At 39.4% G+C, this 22720-nt stretch overlaps 1 protein-coding gene across 6 annotated transcripts in view; it reads right to left on the bottom strand.

Annotated features, from left to right (window-relative positions):
- The window catches only part of git1 (G protein-coupled receptor kinase interacting ArfGAP 1), a 216182-nt gene that overhangs the window by 67296 nt on the left and 126166 nt on the right, over positions 1-22720 (bottom strand). For 4 of the 6 annotated variants that reach the window (XM_068010450.1, XM_068010453.1, XM_068010455.1 and 1 more), the window contains 3 exons: positions 14292-14318; positions 5071-5122; positions 1619-1691 (listed from right to left, as the gene is read on the bottom strand). In XM_068010450.1, the coding sequence (XP_067866551.1) occupies positions 1619-1691; positions 5071-5122; positions 14292-14318 (152 nt within the window). The remainder of the gene's footprint in view (positions 1-1618; positions 1692-5070; positions 5123-14291; positions 14319-22720) is intronic. The other 2 variants (XM_068010451.1, XM_068010452.1) reach the window with 2 other exon arrangements.

The raw sequence follows: 22720 nt of genomic DNA, 5'->3' as shown, positions 1-22720 counted from the left end.
CATTTCTTTAATAAACAACAAAATGATCAGTTTATTATAAAACAAGACTTAACCAGCAACGTAGCAAAGCATTAACACAGATTGAAATATTGAAGTTCCCTTTTTACCTTATTCCCCCACATACATACCAGGTTAACCGAAAAGGAGATTTTCTCTTTAGAGCTGTTACCAAAAAAAAAAAGATTTTGAAAACTCTCTGGACAAATACTTGCTAATTCTTGAAGAAAAAAAGATGTGGAAAGATGTCCTTTCATTCTGGTGTCCCAAATACGTGTAGACGGCTGTCACTGGGATCTTTCTAGAACAATTCTTTTCAGGTGACGTTGAAGATCAGTTTGGCAGACTATCCAAGAGAAATGCGGCATCAGGGGTTTCTGGCAGGCTTTCCAGAAGAAATGCAGCATCAGTTTCTCAATTTCTTGCACTTGATTCTCAAAGAGATGGAAAAACTGGCAGGCTTTTCAAAGAGATGGAAAAGGCCGAGCTGGGGTTTTGTCCTTGGCAGGTTTATTTTTAAACACCTTTTAAAGCACTGCCCACACCTCAACTGACTGTCCAAAGTGAAACCAAAAACAATATCTCAAGAGTCAAGCCTCCTTATCCCTATAAATCTTGACCTGTCACTTCTCTGTAAACATCCTCCCCAGGTCAAAAAGCTCCCATTGGGTACCTATCTGAAGACAGGTGACTTCCACGAAGGGTTGTTTTCAAACCAAGTCCAACAGAACTTCCACTGACCACTTTTTTAAAAAAAAGTCCAGCATCTATGGAATTCCTTTCAGTTTTAAAACCCAAGTCCTCAAAAAAAAATTAACAAAAAATGGAAGCACTTTTGTAACAATTCACACAAGGTTTCCATAGTTTCTTTCCTTCACACTCCACATTGAGTAGTCGCTAACATGGATGATGGGAACAAAGAAGAAAGAAATACTTTTGACAACCAGATTCTGCATCGCATACTGTGAGGTCAATTTCAGCTGCAACACTGCATTTTATTCCCAAGTTCAGAAGATATTATATTAGTATAATAGTTCCATTTTCCATACTAGCCATCCTTACGGCCTTGAATAAATTTGCTAATTCAATATCTCATCCAATAATTTAGGGCGGCACAGTGGCGCAGTGGTTAGCACTGCAGCCTCACAGCTCCAGCGACCCGGGTTCGATTCCGGGTGCTGCCTGTGCGGAGTTTGCAAGTTCTCCCTGTGACCGCGTGGGTTTTCGCCGGGTGCTCCGGTTTCCTCCCACCGCCAAAGACTTGCAGGTGATAGGTAAATTGGCTGTTGTAAAAATTGCCCCCAGTGTAGCTAGGTGGTAGGGAATATGGGATTACTGTAGGGTTAGTATAAATGGGTGGTTGTTGGTTGGCCGAAGGGCCTGTTTCAGTGCTGTATCTCTAAATAAAATAAAAAAATAAAATGCAACATATTAAATTATGACGAGTTTGAGATGACTGTGTTGCTCCTCATATGAAATTAGGTGAAAATACCCAACCTCATGGCATGTAGGATCCTTCCAACAAGTAGATCACACATTTGCACTCCACATACCATTGCCATGTATTAAAAAGGTCAATAGTTTCACATTTACAGCAAAAATACATTAACTTTCCACATACCTGCATCATTCTCACGTCGATCAACTTCATCATAAACATCCATTGCAAGTTCTTCAAAAAGGCGGTTATTCAGCTGCGCATAAAGAAAATGGAATGCACACTAATTCATAAACTTCAAGCGTCTTTTGTAAAAAAAAACCTGTCCAAACTGATGCCAAGTAGTTTTGTACTTCATTGATGCAGTTCAAAGAAAGGTTTGCACAGGCCTGTATTATCTTTATGCTAAGCAAGCCATGCACTAACACACCTGTAATTAACTGAGGGAAGACTAACTTTTTTTTTTAAAGCATTAGGTGTACATCATTTCTGTTGAGAAAATTAAAAACCACAGCATCTTTTCTCATGTGTGTACAGACCACATTTTAAATTTTCACTTAAAAGCTGATACATTTTAATTACTGTATTTAACGTTGCCACAAAGGTCTTGAAAGATATCAGATAATTTTGAGTTCGTAATTCAAAGGCAACTGAAAATACTTTATGCCGGGCTTATCCAACTCCAGTTTGTTCACCAGTTTCAATGGATTGTTGAAGCAGACATAGGTGATTTGCTGGTGGGGGAATTAAAAAAAATAGTGCTGCCGACTCCTGCAGCCAGAGTGCAGTGGGTTGAGTTGCCTTGGCACCTCTCATTGTGAAACTGTTATTTTTATTCCTTCCCCCTTCCAAGGATTAGTCCTGTCTGCCAATAGGTTTCTCAAAGAGAGTGCTTTTCATTTTTGGTCCTTCAGCTGTGGCTCAGGTTGCTGGCCTGCTGTGTTTTTGCAGCTTATTCTGTTTCAGATATACAGCTTTTGTCACATTTTGCTTTCAGTTGCTGTTTAAAGAACATACAATGGCCCTTACAAATGCTTTGAAAGCATAAATATGCCAGCACTTTGCCGGCCCAACAGCCTGCATCGCCTAACAGGAACCTGCCTAAGTCCCAGTTCTGCTGCCTCTAACCCACCTGCCTGAATTTCCATGCTGCTGCCTCTCCTGTCTCCCTTCCCTTGAGGTTGCAGACACGAAGAGTAAAAACAGAAAAGATTAATAAGAAAAAGGGAAAGTGGCAGTCAGATGAATGAAAACACACAGACACAAGGAGTTGGAAATGGTGTGGTCCAATGACTCAGAATGCAAAATAGATTGGAGCTGAACAAAGACTTGCAATTTTCACAGAAAAATGAAGTGAATCATAGAATGTGATTTACAAAACACCAATAAAAACCACACAATCTCATGTAATAAAAAGGGAAGTTGACCTATTCAGTCATTGTAAACATGTGGTCATAATTGTGATTCTTTTGGACTCAAAAGGGTATTGATCATATGTGATCCATTTACTCATTACGGCACATGGATCTGGCCTTCTGCTTCAAAAGGTTGGACATCATTTCTTTCCTCAGAACCATGGTTCTGGCACATTTTACAAGGCAAAATTTGTCACAGGGTTTTGAATAAATTCACAAAGAATTTAATATTGCCAATAGGTAACCTTGTGTACCATGAAGGGTAGAGCATGGATTTGTATCCACTTTTCATATGCCAAGCTACCCACTGCAGCCACATCAACAGGGGATGCACCAAAAAGAAAACAGCAAGAAATAAAAGACAAGACCATAGAAGTTTACAGAACAGGAGGAAGCCCTTCAATACACAGTGTCTGTACTGGCTGTTTGATAGATAATTCTCATCCGAGTGCCCTAATATTTCCTCTATTTTCTGCATCTTGCTGTGCCTCAAATATAGTCATAGAGTTATACAGCACAGAAACAGGCCCTTCGGCCCATCGTGTCTGTGCTGGCCATCAAGCACCTATCTATTCTAATCCCATTTTCCAGCACTTGGCCCGTAGCCTTGTATGCTATGGCGTTTCAAGTGCTCATCTAGATACTTCTTAAATGTTGTGAGGGTTCCTGCCTCTACCACCCCTTCAGGCAGTGTGTTCCAGAATCCAACCACCCTCTGGGTGAAAAAAGTTTTCCTCAAATCCCCTCTAAACCTCCTGCCCCTTGCCTTAAATCTATGCCCCCTGGTTATTGACCCCTCCACTAAGGGAAAAGTTTCTTCCTATCTATCCTATCAATGTCCCTCATAATTTTGTATACCCATTCTATTTATGTATAAATATTTATTTAATTTTTCATTAAAAATGCAATGATCATCTGGCCACCATGACTATCCTATTATTTCAACCCACTCAGCCTATGATCCAAACATATCTTAAAACCAAATAGTCAAGATACCTCACGACCAGACCTGGTAAATCACTTCAAACATTTATCACTCCATGAGTAAAGAAAATTTTCAAACAAATTTAAATGTATTTTTACCAATTTTAAGTTAATTTAATATTCAGAGCTATATGAGATATCAAGTTTTGTCTTCTAAATATTAATGCTTTTCAAAAAGTTGATGATTCCAAGTCAAATCTGTGGGGCTAAAGTCACTTATCAATAGGGTCTATGTGATCTTCTCATGGTGATAAGGATACTACACCATTTGCCTCAATGTGTGGTTCTAGGGTTGCTGATCAGTCTCCTGCGGGCCCCTACTGGAAAAGGTGCAAGTGAACGTTGAAAAGATAGGATCGGTTAAAACTCAATGCGATTCCAGATCATTTCAAACTGCGGCCTTACAATATCAAACATGTGGGTGTCTGTGGCCACTGAAGGTGGTTCCTAAACTGCGGCAATAATCCAGTAAAAAGCAAAGTTTTTACTGTAGAAATACTTAGATTCAAAATAAATACAAGAGACTCAGATTTAGCACAGATCCCTTTAAGGTTTTGTGTCAGGACAACTATTTGAGCTATAGTTACCAGAAGGCAGCAAATAGCACACAATATAAAATCCAATGAGGAAAAAACACCACACAAAAAGGTTCGAGAGTAACAGAGGCACACAATATTTATTTAATTTTCAAAGATGCTGAAAAGAGGCTCACAGCATCATGCAGTACCTTGAGATACATGTCCAAATGAAGGATATTGTGGCAAGCTGAACTAAATTATTTTACACAAACTTCTTTTTCCCAAAGATTTCTCAGCTTTAATAAACTAATATTCACTGCAACTTTTTCCCAATGTATTTTAACATTTTGTACCATTATTTAATTATTGAATATTAATCCTGGTTACTGAAATAAATTGCAGCAGGTAATTAAAACAAAAATAGGAGAGTTTATATTGTAACCAAGAATAAAAAGGTTAAAATGCTGGAAATACAACAGTTGTGACAAAGGAGTCTCTAGCTGAAATGTTAACCTGTCTTTTCAGATGCTGACTGGCATGTTGTGTATTTCCAGCATTTTCTGTTTTTATTTCTGCTTTCTATATTTATATATGCATAAAATGTATGCAGTGCATACAGGCAGCTTAATCTGCAGAATATTCATACAAGTCCAATTCTCAGGAAGAACAAAAATGTTATTTGTAACAATATGGAAGTAATTGTTTATTCATAACTTACTGCTTGAAGTTTCTTTTTGGCAGCCTTAGCCAGTTCTGACAAGTCCAAACTACTGAAGAGAAACATGAAAGAAACCATAACTCAGGCACCAGATCAAAGAAATCATGCATAAATATATCCTCACTTTCACATGGAGCTTGGTTAAAAACACCCTGAAGAACTCATGCTTCCATAATTCTGTTCATCACAATTATTCACAAATTTAGAATACAAGCAAAGCGACTAAAAACATTTGAAAGTACAGCAATGTCCTAAAACCACTTAAAAACTGGAGTTTTGTAGCGGACCAGCTTTAAAAATAGTTATTCTAACGTATGTAACTTAAAACAGAGATGTATTACCGTTACCACGTGACTGTAGAACTGAAATATTGTGAAAGTGTGTTACTCCCTTGCAATTTTACTCAATGATAGCTAACAATAATGTACCATGAGAACAGCAGCCATCACCAATATCCTGCTAATTATAATATATTATGATGCCCAGTTGAACTGATCACTTTTACACTTACTGGAATGAGAAATAGTTTGTAATTATGAATTTAAGTTTTTAAAAGTACGATGAATTTTCTGTGCATTCAGTTAGTGGTGTCCAAGATTCAATTCAGTTTTGCATAAATGTTGTGTTGAGGCAAAAGGAATATATATCCAAGTGGTAAATCATTTTCCTCAAGTGTTTATTACTTTAATCAGTTGGGTTATTCAGAGTATTTTTTGTACTAATTTTCGTAAATCATGTAACACAAAGACTCACAGTAAAGCCATGTCCAGGTTCTCATGCATTGCCCATTTTTACAGAGACGGGAGAAAGAAAATGGGAGGGAAGGAGATAAGATTTTGCAAATCAGCTACACGGTCCTGTTACCATGTTTAGCATAACTCAACTGGAAAATATGTCATAGTACTGCTGATTACCCGAACAAGGATCACACTGCTCTAACCAAAAATTAAATGCAATGAAATTATAATTAAAGGAATTACTTTATTACTGGTCTGAGTTTAGCTCCCACTGAAGTATCCACGTGGTATTGGTGTATGATAAAATTACAAAGCAGCATGTACACAAGTGTAACAAAAATATTAAATCAAGCTGAATTCTTAAAATAAAATGTTTTAAATAAAAAGTTAAATTGCTAGTTAAAATGAACACCGTTTTCCAGTTTCTACTCCATTTTAGTTCAGTATTTTGTTCACATGAATAGGAAATCCTTTCTTGTTGAGCTGAGCAGGGTTGTGGGTGGCCAGCAAAGAATAATTCTGCATTTATTAAGGATATAAATAAAAGAGAAGAGAATCTGGGGTTTGGAAACTTCAAGTTGAGGATTATGGAAGATCCCAATCAGATTTCAAAATGTGTCAAGCATTCAACAAAACAAGAAGGGCAATCTAATAGAGAATTATTTTAATATTGAAGTTAAGCAATAATGTAAATAATTCCAAAATCCATCACCTTTCAATTTCACAGCTGTAAAATATCAGCTTTTAAAAATATATACATTTATAGTCTTCAAGTTCTTCGTGAGAAAAATTCTGATCTATTTTTAAAAAAAGTTAAATTGGAAAGAACACAAACTAATTTTCTGTAAAACCAAATTAAAAAGAGGTTGAGCTGCATTTAGAAACCAATATTTAACAAAATAAACCTGCACAGTAATGACATTACATTTAAACAATCAGATTAAGGTTTTTGAGATGCAATATTTTCAATCTGAAAATCCAAAATTAAATATTGTTAACAGTGTTCTGTTTCAATCACAAATTTTTAGAAAGTAGCAAATAGCAGGAAATCAACTTTTCTAGGAAAGCTGGCCATTTATAATGCACACTGCTTCAGGGAAATGGCATTGCAACATCTCTGGTTTCCAGGTGCTGTAAAAAGTGGCACTTATATTGCACCGTGATTTGTATAGTGGTTCAGTATTGGAGACTAAATTTGCAATACTGGCAGGGAGCAATACCTTCCGCAGTGTCTAATGTCTGTGGAGACCAGCAAAAACAGAAAACCTTCACTGAGCTCCAAGTTGCTCAGTCAGTCGTCAAAGGCTAGCCCACATTCAGTTTCTGTTGCAAGTGGATTGGCACCTAGTAGTGGCCAAACAATAGCAAAAAGCAGTGTCCACTGATGACTGAGCAGCCCTTTAAACTGACAGTATTATTTCATCCTTCGTCTTCACCCAAAGCCTTCTTTTTCTCTTCTTTGCAAGTGTTAAGGATTGCAAGCTCCAACAGCTCATGAGTATCAATATCCCTCCACATTTTTCTTCCCCTTCACTTCCCTCTGGCCCCATCCCTCCTTCTAATCTCACCTCATGCCATGTATTCATGATACCCTCTGACCTCCCCATGTCTGATCCTGAACGATCTGTCTTTAGCAAAGGACTCAGCTTTACCTGCTTACACCCCCACCTCAACAAGTTTCAAGCTCGGCATGACGTGGAGCTCTTATTCCATTGCCTTCACCTTGGCATCCACTTCTTTGGCCAGGAGTCCACCCGACACAGCGGATGCATTTAACCTGTCTCTAGTTTACTCCCTCCACCTGGACCCATCCCTCTGGCCTCTTACCCGCTCTATCTTTTCATTGTGACGCTGGCAGTTCTCATCGGCCGTCTCAGTTTTTCTGCTCCCCTCACTCACTCTAACCCGTCTCCCTCTGAACCTGCTGCACTCCGTTCTCTCAGGTCCAACACCAACATTGTCATCAAACCTGCTGACAAGGAGGGTGGTGGTGGTGGTGTTGTCTGGCGAACTGACCTCTACTCAGCAGAGGTTGAATGCCAGCTGACACTATATCCTACCTCCCTGGACCATAGCCCCACCAGCGAACGTCAAGCCATTGTTTCCAGGACCGTCACTGGCCTCAACTCCTCTGAAGCTCTTCCCTCCATGGTTTCCAATCTCAGACCCCAAACACGAACAGCCCGCTTCTACCTCCTTCCCAAGATCCACAAACAGAATGCTCTGATAGATCTATCATTTCAGCCTACTCCTGCCCCACTGACCTGATTTCTTCCCATCTCGACTCTATTTTTTCTCCCCTATCCAGCCTCCTCCCACCTACATCCGTGACTCTTCGAATGCCCTACACCACTTTAACAGTTTTCCAATTACCTGGCCCTAGCTCTCGCCTCTTCATCATGGATGTTCAATCCTTCTACACCCCCAACTCCCACCAGGACAGTCTCAGGGATCTCGGTTTCTTTCGTGAATGGAAGTCCAACCAGTTTCCATCCACCATCACCCGCCTCTGCCTAGCTGAACTTGTTCTTGAATTGAATGACGTCTCCTTTAACTCATCCCACTTCCTCCAAATAAAAGGTGTTGCTATGGGCACCCACATGGGTCCTAGCTGTGCCTGCCTTTTTGTGGGATATGTGGAACATTTCTTCTTCCGCTCCTACTTGGGCACCATCCCTCAACTCTTTTTCCGATGCACTGATGACTGTATCATTGCCATTTCCTGCTCTCGTCCCGAACTGGAAAACGTCATCAACTTTGCTTCCAATTTTCACCCTTTTCTCACCTTTCCATGGTCCGTCTGACTCTTTCGTTCCCCTCCTTGACTTCTCTGTTTACATTTCTGAGGATAGGCTAACAAATATTATAAGCCCACTGACTCCAGCAGCTACCTCGACTACACTTCTTCACACCCTGCCTCCTCCAAGGATTCCATTCTTCCAGTTTCCCCATCTCCATCACATCTATTCTGATGATGCAACCTTCCATATTAGTACTTCTGATATGCCTTCCTTTTTCCTGAATTGAGGCTCCCCCAACTGTGGTTCACAGGGCCCTCAACCATGTCTGACACATTTCCTGCACTTCTGCTCTCACCCGCTTCCCCGACTTATCAGAGCCACGATAGGGTTCCCCTTATCCTTATCTTCCATACAACCAGCCTCCTAATTCAACAAATCATCCTCCACCATTTCAGCCACATCCAGCTTGATACCAACAAACACATCTGCTCCTCCCCATTCAGCCTTCCGAAGGGACCGTTCCCGCCGCAACACCCTGGTCCATTCCTCAATCACTCCCAATACCCCGTCTCTTCACATGGCACCGTTCCAGGCAAGTGCAGGAGATGCAACACCTGCTCTTTTACTTCCTTTCTCCTCAATGCCCAAGGCCCCAAACACTCCTGCCAGGTGAAACAATGATTTACATGTACTTCTCTCTATATAGTATACTGCATTCATTGCTCACAATGCAGTCTGCTCTACATTGGGGAGACCAAACACAGACTGGCTGACCGCTTTACAGAACACCTCCGTTCAGTCCGCAAGCATGACCCTGAGCTTCTGGTGGCCTGCCATTTTAATTCTCGACCTTGCTTGCACGCTGACATCTGTGTCTTGGTCTACTACCGTGCTCCAATGAAGCTCAACGCAAGTTCGAGGAACAGCACATCTTTCAATTAGGCACAATACAGCCTTTTGGACTCACCATTGACTTCAATAATTTCAGACCATAATCACTGCCCCCATTTTGTTTCCTTTTCTGTGCATGTCAATCTTAATCCCGTTTTCTCTTTTGCTTTTGGATGGCAGATTTCTTTATTCTGCAATTCACATCTCCTCTGGACACATCTTTTGTCTCTACTTGTCCCACTATTACTCCCTTCGGCTCTGCCCCACCAACTCTTTTGTCATTTAATGGTTCCCGTCTTCTGCCCTGTCACAGACGTTCCTTTTTGTTCTTTTGCCACCCTTCCCCATTCGACCACTTAAAACCTATTACATTTCCAACTTTTCCCAGGTCTAGTGAAGGGTCATCGACCTGAAACATTAATTATATCTCTCTCTACAGATGCTGCTAGACCTGCTGAGTGCTTCCAGCATTCTCCGTTTCTATTACTTTAAAGTGACTATTATTGTTTACAAATAGGCGGGGCTAAAGTGTGGCGAGTCGAAGAGACTTAGCAGTTGGCAGGAAAAAAAGACAAAAGCACAAGGGGAGAGCCAACTGTGTAACAGCCCCGACAAACAAATTTTTCTGCAGCACCTGTGGAAGAGCCTGTCACTCTAGAATTGGCCTTTATAGCCACTCCAGGCGCTGCTCCACACACCACTGACCACCTCCAGGCGCTTACCCATTGTCTCTCGAGATAAGGAGGCCAAAGAAGATTATTGTTTACATATTGACTCATTTAGTTAGTTTTAATATACTGACTTTACCCTTCAGACAGCACATTTCAAAGATAAAGTCAACATTTTGTTAATGCTCAACATAAAAAGGAGATATTCTTCCAAAGAACCTTGGCCAGGTTAAAATCTATCCCAACAGTATAATGCCTAGTAATTCATTAATGCTACCAAATACATCATCTACAACTCTGCAAATGTACACTGTAAATGTAACCTGAAAGGGCAAATGTAGTAAGGCACCTCAGGCACTGTATTGAAAGAAACTGATCTGTATTGCACTTTATGAAATGTCCAATTTGAATTGTTTTGTAATTTGTTTTGTTACAAATTTTATAAATAAAGACCTTGGTGTGCAGGGCACAATTTCAAAGTTTGTGGATGATACGAAACTTGGAAGCATTGTGAACTGAGAGGAGGATGGTGTAGAACTTCAAAAGGACATAGACAAGTTGGTGGAATGGGCAGATAGGTGGCAGTTGAAGTTCAATGCAGAGAAATGTGAAGTGATGCATTTTGGTAGGAAGAACATGAAGACAATATAGAATAACGGGTAAAATTCTAAACAGGATGTAGGAGCAGAGGGACCTGGGTACATATATGCATAAGTCATTGAAGGTGGCAGGACTGGTTGAGAGCAGTTAATAAGATGTACAGTATCCTGGGCTTTATTAATAAGGACATAGAGTACAAGAGCAAGGAAGTTATGTTGAAGTTGTACAAAACATTAGTTAGGCCTCAGCTGGAGTACTGCGTCCAGTTTGGACGCCGCACTTTAGGAAGAATGTGAAAGCGTTAGACACGGTGCAGAAAAGATTCATGAGAATCAAGTTCCTAATCCCTGGAATCAGTTATGAAGATCGACTGGAGAGGTTGGGACTGTTTTACTTGACGAGAAGGCTGAGAGGAGATTCGATAGAGGTATTCAAAATCATGAGGGGTCTGGACAAAGTAGATAGGGAGACACTGTTCCCACTTGTGAAAGGATTGAGAACGAGAGGGCACTGATTTAAAGTAATTGTTAAAAGAAGCAAAACATAACATAAGATCAGAACTAGGAGGAGTAGGCAATTCAGCCCCTCGAGCCTGCTCCGCCATTCAAAACGATCATGGCTGAACTCATCTCAGCCTCAAATCCACTTTCCTACCCGTTCTCCATAATCCTTCAACCCTTTACTAATTAAAAATCTGTCTATCTCCTCCTTAAATTTACTCAATGTCCCAGCATCCACTGCACTCTGGGGTAGTGAATTCCACAGACTCAACCTTTTGAGAGAATTAATTTCTCATCTCTGTTTTAAATCTGCTACCCCTTATCCTCAAACTATGGCCTCTCATTCTAGATTGCCCCAAAAGAGAAAACATCCTCTTTACATCTACTTTGTCAATCCCCTTAATCATCTTATATACCTCAATTAGATTTCCTCTCATTCTTCTAAACTCTAGAGAGTAAAGGCCTAAACTGCTCAATCTCTCTTCATAACAGAAACCCCTCATCTCTGGAATCAATCCAGTGAACCTCCTATGAACTGCCTCCAACACAACTACATCCCTCCTCAAGTAAGGGGACCAAAACTGTACACAATACTCCAGCTGCGGTCTCACTAATGCCTTGCACAGTTGCAGCAACACTTCCCTACTTTTATACTCTATTCCTTTAGCAATAAATGCCAAAATACCATTTGCCTGCTGCACTTGTATGCGACAGGAGGAAAAACTTTTTCTCGCAGCGAATGGTTAAGGTCTGGAATGCACTGCCTGAGAGTGTGGTGGAGGCAGGTTCAATTGAAGCATTCAAAAGGGAATTAGACTGTTACATGAAAAGGAAGAATGTGCAGGGTTACGGGGAGAGGGCGGGGGAGTGGCACTAGGTGAACTGCTCATTCGGAGAGCCGGTGCAGACACGATGGGCCAAATGGCCTCCTTCTGCCCTGTAACAATTCTGTGAAGTATATTTTCAGAAAAAGATGCTCTTCCAGACTGGCACATTCCAAAGTCCTACATGCTGAGGGACGCACAAAGCTTGGGGTAGCTGCCGCAAAGGCTCAATGGGGAAAGGCCACTGTGTAAGGCCCTCCTGCTATAGTAGAGAGAGAGGCTGGAAACAGTGAAAAACCCCCTCGGACTGTATGCAAGAGTATGTAATGCATTGCAAATATAACCTGAAAGGGTAAGTGTAGTGAAGCACCTCATGAATTGTATTGAAAGAAACTGATCTGTATTGCATTTGATGAAATGTTCAATTTGAATCACTCGGTAATTTTTTAAACACATTTTAATGAATAAAGTATATTTTTGAAAAAAAAAAATGCATCATGTACAACTCTCATCTCCCCCAAAATAGACTGTAACACAATCACATTCAAATTTCTTTCCTCCCACCACACTCCTCTCCCAATCATACACAATGCCTTAACATTTCTAAATTCAGTCCTTGTTTGCTTTAGTATAATGTCAAGTAGTTCAGTGTACCTTACCATAATTTGATCAACCCTAAACCTTCACTTGTTTGTGGATTGATTTCAAGGATTTTTCACCATATGTCATTTCTACCCACTCAGGGTGATTTATGAACCACGGCATGTGAATAAAGAGATTTTTCTCAACCCTGCATTTTCACTCCAAATGTTATTGTAGGTATTCTACTGACAACTTGAAGATGAGAAACATGGCTGAAAACAACCCTTTTTTAAAAATTGAGGACATTAAAGGTTGCTTAAAAGCTACTAAAACATTTGTCATTAAGGTGGTTACCTAGTGTTCACTACTGCCACAATATAAAGTCACACTCCATTTTGGGGTAGAAGAGTTTTTTTACATTTTTTTTAAAAAAGGGCTGAGGTGCAGCTTTGAAGGTTCCACACTCCATTCATTTTGAATTTGGTAGTTTTTCCAGAGATTAAAAAAAATTCAATTACGTTTCCAAATCAAGCAATGGTATTTGCACTTATTTACACTAGTGTTTATGTGCCTCCAGCAGCAATTCTTTAGTGTTAGGGAGGTGGTTTTGCAGACAGGGACAACAGAGTATCATTTCAAGAGATACCTCCCCCACCTCCCACTTGCCATTAGTAGAAACATTATTGAATAGCAACATAAGCAGGTGTCAGTATTTTCCTGGAAATGTGCAAGCAGTTTTTGCACTCGTAGCCTGCACAGACAGACATTCAGGAGAGATCTGTGGTCAAAAGATGAAAGCAATCTTGATATTTAGACAAGCCCTGCTCCATTTTAGTTGAACAATCTGGATTAATTGCTGTTGCAGTGGATTTTACCAGGTCCATGTTTCACAGCCTATAGACAAGAGTTCAAATCCTACCACAGCCCAACAGCAGGCACACACAAGAACGCTGACAGCACTTCAGCAGCATTCCTCCAAGTAGGAAAACTATGTTATCTCTCAGCAAAGCATGAAGAATCATTGGTGCCAAAACTTAGGTGAACTCAAAATTTTGCCAAATTTTCCAGCTAAAGAAATTAATGCAGCCAGAGCCAATGGAGGCAGTAAAAAAAAAAGTGAATACAATTTCTTTATTTTAAGGGGGTGGGCAGGAAGGAAATAGGGGAGGGATTCCCAAGAATTAGCTGGAGGGCTTAAGTATAATTTTAATCAGTTTTCCTGAAGAAAATTACTTACAAAAATGCAAACGTGTTCAAGAGACCTTTTTTTCCCAACTGAACCAACTTTTTTCTTCAACTTCATAAGAAATGTCAGATATTTGTTAATGAATCTCACTTACTGGTTATTCGGATGAACACTAAATGCAACAATGTCCATAAGAATTCATAAAACAATCATTTTGTGTAAGGTTATGCAAAACTGAAGATGAAGTACACCTCAAGGTTAGAAGACAGTAAGGTGTACACACGTACTTCAGATAACTAGATAATCTATTGAATAGAGCAAAATCAATTCAAATGTGAGCATTTCAACTACTATTAACGTGGCTCCAGTTGGCACCTCTATGCTGTACTTCGCCAAGAAATCAGAGACATGAAATACAGAGAAGCACAGTTCTAAGTTGAGATAATATTGGCACACTTTGTGAACTAATGGAAGATCTAAATGAAAAAATACCTCTGGGTCATGCATTTTTGCCGTGTTCTATTTTCCAAGGAATGCAAAGGAGGAAAAACAGGAAAATTTGTTAGAATAAGCAACGCATGGCAACCTAAGATGCCACCAGACTTTGAATATTTGTGGATTTCTTGTTACTTTCATGCCTAAACACATCTCCTTCTCAGAAGGCATTGACAGATTACAATATAAAATGGTTCAATCAATGCAATAATGTTGTTGCATTAATGCTGTAAACTAGGGTACAATATAGTCAACTTCAACAAAAAATGACTGACCAGTTGCATCCATGCTTTAGGTTTAAAACATACACAAATGTACCCAGAATTCATCATCCATTACAACTATACCCTAAACCAACGATGTACACTATAGTATCATTCAATTGTATTCACCTAGACTCTCAAGCCTATTTACTTGAGTTGCTTATAAACTCGAGTCCCACGTATAGTTCAGCAATGTATTGCCATGGTCAGACAATAAGAATTTTCAAATTCAATATAAATCAAGCTTTTAGCACTCAGGCAGAGAAATTAATGATTCACAGGAAATTGTGAATCATTACAAATAATGAAGAATTAGAATGACAGGGTTATAAATATCCAGCATGACAGGGTTATATAAATATCCAGCAATAACTCCAGGAGTTAAATTAAATCTGAATCAAGTCAGGAAACACAAGAAAGGAAATCAATCTAAACTTATGCATGGCATACATCCTCTTTTCCCAACCCCATAGAAAAAGACTCACTCATAAATTAATTTGTGTAAATTGGACTTCTAAAACAGGGTACCACATCCACAAAAAATCATTTCAAAGATTGTCCCTGATTTTGCTGTAGCGATGCCTACTGTTAGACTTGCACATTTAGGTTTTTTTGAATTTTTTGTGCAGTAACTTGCTGAGAGCGTGAGCTGATTACGTCACAGTGAGGTAAACAGGGCACCTGGGACCTGAGTGAATAGGACAAGTAATTGGGTACTCCTTAACCAAACAGATTGAAGGATTATGAAGTAACAGCGCAAAGACTGAAAAGGAAGTGTAAATAGAGTTGGTGAATTCAATGTCAAATCAGGTACAGAAAGAAAGGGCAGGACCAGAAAGGAAATTTTAAAAGCATTTTAAATCTGACATTTTTAAAATCTCTGACAATTATGACCTGAAGGAATGAGACTCCACACTGGTAACAAGTTTTAATGAAGAGCTTGAGTGGTAGTAATTAACACCTAAGTCATTAAAAGTGTCCTTAGACCCGAAATGACAAGACGTAACTTTCTGCGGCAATTTTAGTTCTCATCAACCTTGCAAATACACCAACTTCATGCTGTTCGATGCATTTCAATGGTGAGGCAGACATGCCCAGTCTTCACAAAGCCAACGTCAAAGTAGTGCAATTCAGACAGCAACTTTTGGATACAAGTTCAACAACACATCTGCCCCTCACCCGAAACTGCTGTGCCATTTGCACATAAAACAACAGCAAGCACCATTAGCCTAATTCATTTTAAGAGCAAAATATGGTCCATTATTCAGTGCACATTAAACACAAATGAAATGAATGTCAAGATATGTAATTACATAAAGCATTCTTGTGTCTTCTCCAGACTCCAACAAAATGAAAGTGGCAAACATTTAGTTCCCATGAAGATATTGCTTCATTAAGAAATCTAAGGAATTCAAAAATCACTTGCTCTTTACATAGAGTCTCAAACACAGGTTACTCTTATGACATTGGGGAAATTTCAGCTGCCCAGCACACATATTCCAGACCACATACAGGCAACATATACTCAAAGATACAGCTTTACTTCTGTTAAAACATGGCACATTTAAAGAATGCAGCAGAGCACTTCACAGATCGAGTCTTATTTTCAGAGAATAAAAGCAACTGTAATCAGGATTGGATTTTAATCACCTGAAATTATTTTGTGGGATACTAGTTTACAAATACTTAATGCATGCGTCTAAAATTCCATTCTCCACTATTTTAGTGGAAGCATTACTCACTTAAAATGGAAGGGCCAACACCTCTGCTAAAATAGGAACAGCTTGCATTTATACAGCATCGTTAATGTACAAAATGCTCGAAGGCACATTGCAGATAAACAACAAATAGCACAGATCCATGACAAGGAAGTTGAGAGGTGACCAAAGACCATGTGAAAAGATGGGTTTAAGGAAGCTTTAAAAAAGACAGGATAGAGAAGTGGATAGATGGGTTGAGAGAGGGAGTTTCAAGGAGTGGCACGAACATATCTGAAGGCTCTGCAATTAGTTGAGAAAAGGCAAGCAGGGAGAGGCGATGTACAGGAGGAAGCCCAAAGTGTACAAAGCACAGTGCTCCATGGCATAATTTCAAGGCAGAAGTTTTTTGATACAATACTCAAATTAAAGTTTGTGAACAATCGATATCTCGTTTTCTAAATACAATTAGAGCAGTTCAAAACATGCTAAAAGCATCCAATGCTGGTTTGTAGGTCAGCAATGTTTTCCAAAATCCTGTGAATGATGCATTTATGATTACACATTGGCTGATTTACACTCTGTCCTTGCCAGCCCATGATTTTCTGCCCAGCAAGTGAGTGGGCACAAATTCACAGGCTGGAATGCAGGAATGGAAAAATCCATGGCCCTTTTCTCTCAAGCAATCAAATGGTATTTGCAGCTACAAACATCCTGTTTCTCTAGTGACTTATTGTGGCAATAGATTAAAATTATGGTTTTGATTTTATGTAAAGTTTACTTTTCTAGAATTATTAACCCATAAGGTTACAAATGAAATTGAGCTCAAAGGATCAATAAAGCCATTTTACTGGTTTCACTAATTTCACCGGATTTTTAAATGGCTTCAAGAAATGGAGAATCTAAAGTGTGTTGTGCTGTCATTCACAAAAGTTACTGCCCTCGTTAATTTAATGTAAGTCTATATTTCACCTTGTGGGTGTGCAGAAATGTATAGTTTTAAGTAAACAAAGTGAATCCAATAGCATAATGCATATTGTGAAGGCAGTTTTAATGCATTAACCGCAAAATAAGTGATTCATTAGAATTTTCAGAAGGCAGTGAAGAATCATGTTAAATGAATAGCTAAAAATGGGTAATCAGGTAGGTGTATACTTCCACGACCTGAACATATATCAGTTGCTCATTCCATGCTTGTACTGCATGTGGCCATGAGATGGCAGAACAGTTAAGATTTTCCTTCAAGCAGGTCAGCCTCCAAAACAGTAAATACTAGAAATGTTTGTGTTTTGGATTTCCAACATCTGCAGTTTTGTGCTTTAGAATCTGCTCCAAACTGCCCATTATTTTTTGCTAACATGCTTCAATAACAGATTAGCTGAGGGCGAGTTTTCATTTCAGTCAACTCTCTGGATCATACTTCTTTGGAATGATCGAATTTTATAGCACATAAGGAGGCTATTCAATCCATCATGCTCACGTGAAGTCTCAAAGAGCAATCCACTTCGACCCTTTCAAAATAAAAGAGAATTTTATTTTGGTAGTTTTAGTAAGAGAACTTTTTAAACTGATCTTGAATCAGTTTCTTTTGCCCAGAAAGGCGGCATGGCTTATAATTCGATGACGCATCCTATTGAGTGCCTGGAGAGAAAGCATGCATGCTGGGGAAGAAAACAAAAGTAGTTTTGGCAGAGGAAGGTGGTGGTGGGTGAGATGAGAGGGAGGAGAATGAGGAGTAAGAGGACAAAGGGGTGGAAGGGAGGAGGAAAGAAGTGGTGAGAAGGATGGGATGGAAGTGTGGAAAAAAGGAGGGGTGGGGGGGGGGGGGGGCGGGGGGTGTGGAAAAGAGAGAAAAGAGGCACTGTCCAAAAAACAAGTTCAATGCTCAATGGGAATAAAATGTTGCAACCATTCACATTTTTAATGGATAGAATAGTTGATCTCACACAGTAAGTCAAGAACCAAAGGCACCACTCGGGAGATGAGAGGGAGAGAGGAGAAAAAGAGGGGATAGTAGAGGAGGATGGGCCAGAAGGAGATGAAATGGCAAGAGGGAAGGAATGGACATGGGTTCATCTGCTTCAGATGGCGGGGGAAGGAGAAGTGATGACAGTCCCGGCCTCCAAAACAGAAATGGGAAGAGGAATATTTTACTTGTCTCCCAATAGCGTGTTGGAAAGGCAGTGGGGATTTCTTAGTTATATTTTCAACCAGCTTCAACCGCACGCCAGCACCTATGTGAACTGCTTCGGTGTTAGTTTTGCCTTAGTTTTTGGGCCCTCACTCTTCGTTCATTCTTGGCTTCAAGTAGTGACCTTTATTACTTACCTTTTGCTGAACCTTGAAATTTGTTCTCTTCAGTTCTGCTATTTCAATTCCCCATTCCGATGTGGGGTTAGCAGTGTCATCCTTTTCACTGACGCATTTGGCTGCATCATTCCCATACGACTGGATTCATGAACTCCTTTCCAATTCAAACAGCCTTTTCTTCCCCCCCCCCCCATGTGTCTTCCCCATGAAACTTCAACATGCTGGCTTCAAATGCAAGTTTCTACATATTTCCTTGGTGGTTCTGTCATGTAATTTTATCTTCGTAGCACCACCCAGACTTGCAATAGGATAGGATACCTTGGAGAACAGAAATGAAATGGATTTCTCTCTCCACAGATGCTGCCAGACCTGCTAAGTACTTCCGGCACTAGCTGTTTTCATTTCAGAGTTCCAGCATCTGCAATATTTTGCTATTATGGCAATACCTTAGGTCTGTTGAGAGGTTTTTAATATATATATTAGCTATATTTATATACACACAGATCTATTACATATGGAATAATGCTCAAACCTTACTCCATAATTTAGCACATTTTAGATTAAACTAATTTTATTACATTTAACCTCTAACGATACCTATTTAACCACTACACTAAACTGGAGAAATTTCCTCCTCCTCTTCTCCCCTTTTTTGCCCTCAAAGAGGCTTTTATGTACCATTAAAATTCAATTTTTCAAAACAAAATTAGATGAGGTAAGTCAATTCCTGCTTCTAAGACAGAGAATCTAACACTGATGAGACAGAAAGGCAGGGAGATTAACACCGACTTTTCCAAATAGCAAATAAAATAGTTAGGTGGAAATAACTGGTTTCAAAGTTCTTGCTTGCACATATAGCCTGTCGAGTGTTTTTTTTAAAAACTACATAGGATAGGATTACATAGTATATGTGGCACAGAAACAGGCCATTTGGTTCAGCCAGTCTATGCCAGGGCTCATGCTCCACTCGAGCTTCCTCCCATCTTTCCTCATCTAAATCTACCATCTTAACCCTCTAGCCCCTTCTCCCTCATATGCTTGTCTAGCTTCCCCTTAAATGCATCTATACTATTCACTTCAACCACTCCCTCTGGTAGCAGGTTCCACATTCTCACCGCTCCTTGGGTAAAGAATTTTCTTCTGAATTCCCTATTGGACTTCTTAGTGACTATCCTATATTGATGGCCTCTAGTTATACTCTTTCCCACAAGTGGAAACATTTGGTACCCACTTTATCAAAACCTTTCATAATTTTAAAGACTTCTATTAGGTCACCCTGCAATCTTTTTTCAAGAGAAAAGAGACCCACCTGTTCATCCTTTCTTGATACAGCATTTCTGGTATCTACCTTATAGATCTTCTCTGCACCCTCTCCACTGCCTCTATCTTTTTATAACATGGCAACAAACACTGCACGCAGTTAAGTTTGGTCTAACCAAGGTTCAATACAGGTTTAGCATAACTTCACTACTTTTCAATTCCATCCCATTAGAAATAAACCTTAGCGCTTGGTTTTCTTCTTTCATGGCTTTGCTAAGCTGTGGCACAACGCTTAGTGACTGGTGTATTTGTGCTCAGAGATCCCTTTGTTGCTCTACCCCAACCACCTTTCAAGTAGTAAGTGACCTCCCTATTCTTCCTACCAAAATGTACTACCGCACACTTATCTGCGTGGAACTTCATTTGCCAACTACTTGTCCATTCTGTAAGTTTATTAATGTCCTCTTGTAATTTGTTGCAATCTTCCTCAATACTGACAATTCACCCCGCCCCAAAATTTGGTGTTATTCGCAAATTTTGAAATTGTGTTCTTGATTCCAAAGTCCAAATCATTAATGTAAATTGTGAACAACAGTAGTTCCATCACTGATCCTTATGGAACACTTTCAACCTTCTGCCACTCTGAATAACTTCCCTTTACTCCCACTCTCTGCTTTCTGTCTTGAAGCCAGCTAGCAATCCATTCTGCCACTTGTCCCCTGACTCTGCATTCTCTGACCTTATTCATTAGTCTATTATGGGGCACCTCATCGAAGGCCTTTTGAAAATCCAGAAAGATTACATCTACTGCATTACCATTGTCTACGCTATCTCCTCAAAAAATTCAAGAAGGTTGCTCAATCAAGATTTTCCCTTTTGAAATCCATGTTGACGATTCATTACTGTATTTTTCTTTTCTAGATGTTCTTCTATTCTCTAGTAGGGATTCCATTATTTTTCCTACCACCGATGTTAAGCTGACTGATCTATAATTACTTGGTCATATTCTCTTCCCCCTTCTTATACACTGAAATTATTTTAGCTATCCACCAGTCCTCTGGCACTGCACCTTTTTCTAATGAATTATTAAATGTGTAGTATACCGCTATCTCACTCAACATAAATTGTACCTCATTAATTTGGCTTCTTCAAAATTGTTTGAAAAGCAACTAGCAAAACTGGCTAGAAGCTGAACATTCCATCATTACAGGAGACTATACAATATTGCTGCATCCTGAGAAATTAGGTACATGCACATGTTCAGACTGCACAATCCATTTCGGCTAGAATCCAAGCTTTTAGCAAAAATACCAAGTACTCACCCAGATTTATTTTGGGAAAGGCTGAAACCTTCAAGTAAAATCTTTAATGAGGATATTAAAAGACAAACAGGTAATACAAAGGATAACTTATTTTAAAAATTGTATTTAAATCCTCAATTTGGATGTTAGGAATTTCAATTAGGTAACAATGCAGTTGAAAAACAATTTCAGAAAGCATCTTGAGCAATCTGAGAACTAGGTGACCAAACTGCACAAATCATAGGATGATGCACTCTCACTATAAAATAGCAGCTATTGTACCACTTAGTGTGACACCTATAACATTAAAAATGGCCCATCACAAATAGTAATGAAACACATGCAACATATACCTAATTAGATAGATATAATAGATAATTACAACATCTTCAAAATATAAATGAATCAGAATTTAATTTGGCTATTTTAAATGTGTCTTTAAAAGGAGACTTATTCTTAACATAGCCTGTTATTTTAAACACTTTTTTTCCCCGGTTACTCCAGAGAACTTTACAGTACACCACTTTGACAGGGAAAGCAAAGCCAGTGAATACCAGTCACATGGGAACAAACGGGATGAAAGGAAATGTTCTAGCTTTCCCTAAAGATACAATTGCAGAGAATCTACTAAACAGTCCAAAAACAAGAAAGTGATAAAATGCTAAGAACATAATAGTAGATGCTGCCAGAGGCAGGTTTACTGGATTACAGATATCATAAGTGGCATTGAAAAACTCAAGTACTGTTGAACCTGGGCTACAGTAATTGAGGACAGGAGAGTCAGAGGTTACATTGTTCCAAATTTAATCACTATAATTTCTAGTTCGGACACCCCTTACAAGTTGTTGGGATGTGTTTTAAAAAGATCCAAGTGCCCATCCCTTTGGACTCCAGCCATCATGACTGTAGACAGCAAAGAGTTAATGAAGTCTTTTGTTTGCCTGTAAATTCTGCAGAAGAGACAGTGGCTCAGATTTGAGTAAGACAATCTGTATTCAGTACTTTCGACCATATTTTTAATTAATTTTACTCTAGTGTTTTGTGCCTCTCCACAACAGACTTTAAACCCTGTCTGATCAGCAGACGATCTCTTCCAGGCCCTTGGCAATCCAGTTTTTCAGCCAACTACTGGGCAGGGACAACAGTTTAGGATAAATGCATTCCCTCCTGGGAAAGGCTACTAGTACTTCCCAATCCAAACAACATGGAACTTGCCCTCAAAAATGTTGAATGCAAGAAGTAGCCAGTCGAAGCCACCAAGCTCTCAACACATAAAATATTTAACATATTCAAAGTAAGAAACATAAATCACAAAGTAGAAATGCTGGTGAATAAGGTCATTAAAAAAGTAAACCAAGTATTAGGAACAGAATTGAAGAACAAAGAAGTTATGTTCAACCTGTATAGTACCTTGGGTAACCACACTTGGACTACTGTGACCAGTTCTGGCTCCATATTTTAAAAGGATGGAGAGGCACTGGAGAACATGCAAAAATATATTACCAGAATGATAACAGAACCAAGAGGTTATAACTATTAGGAAAGATTGAACAGGCTGGGGCTCTTTTCTCTAAAAAAAAAAAGACTGAGACGTA

This window comes from Heterodontus francisci, chromosome 30, assembly GCF_036365525.1.
Source record: "Heterodontus francisci isolate sHetFra1 chromosome 30, sHetFra1.hap1, whole genome shotgun sequence".
Lineage (NCBI taxonomy): Eukaryota > Metazoa > Chordata > Chondrichthyes > Heterodontiformes > Heterodontidae > Heterodontus > Heterodontus francisci.
The sequence above is the reverse complement of the archived record's forward strand: the minus strand, read 5'-3'. Positions and strand labels throughout refer to the sequence as shown.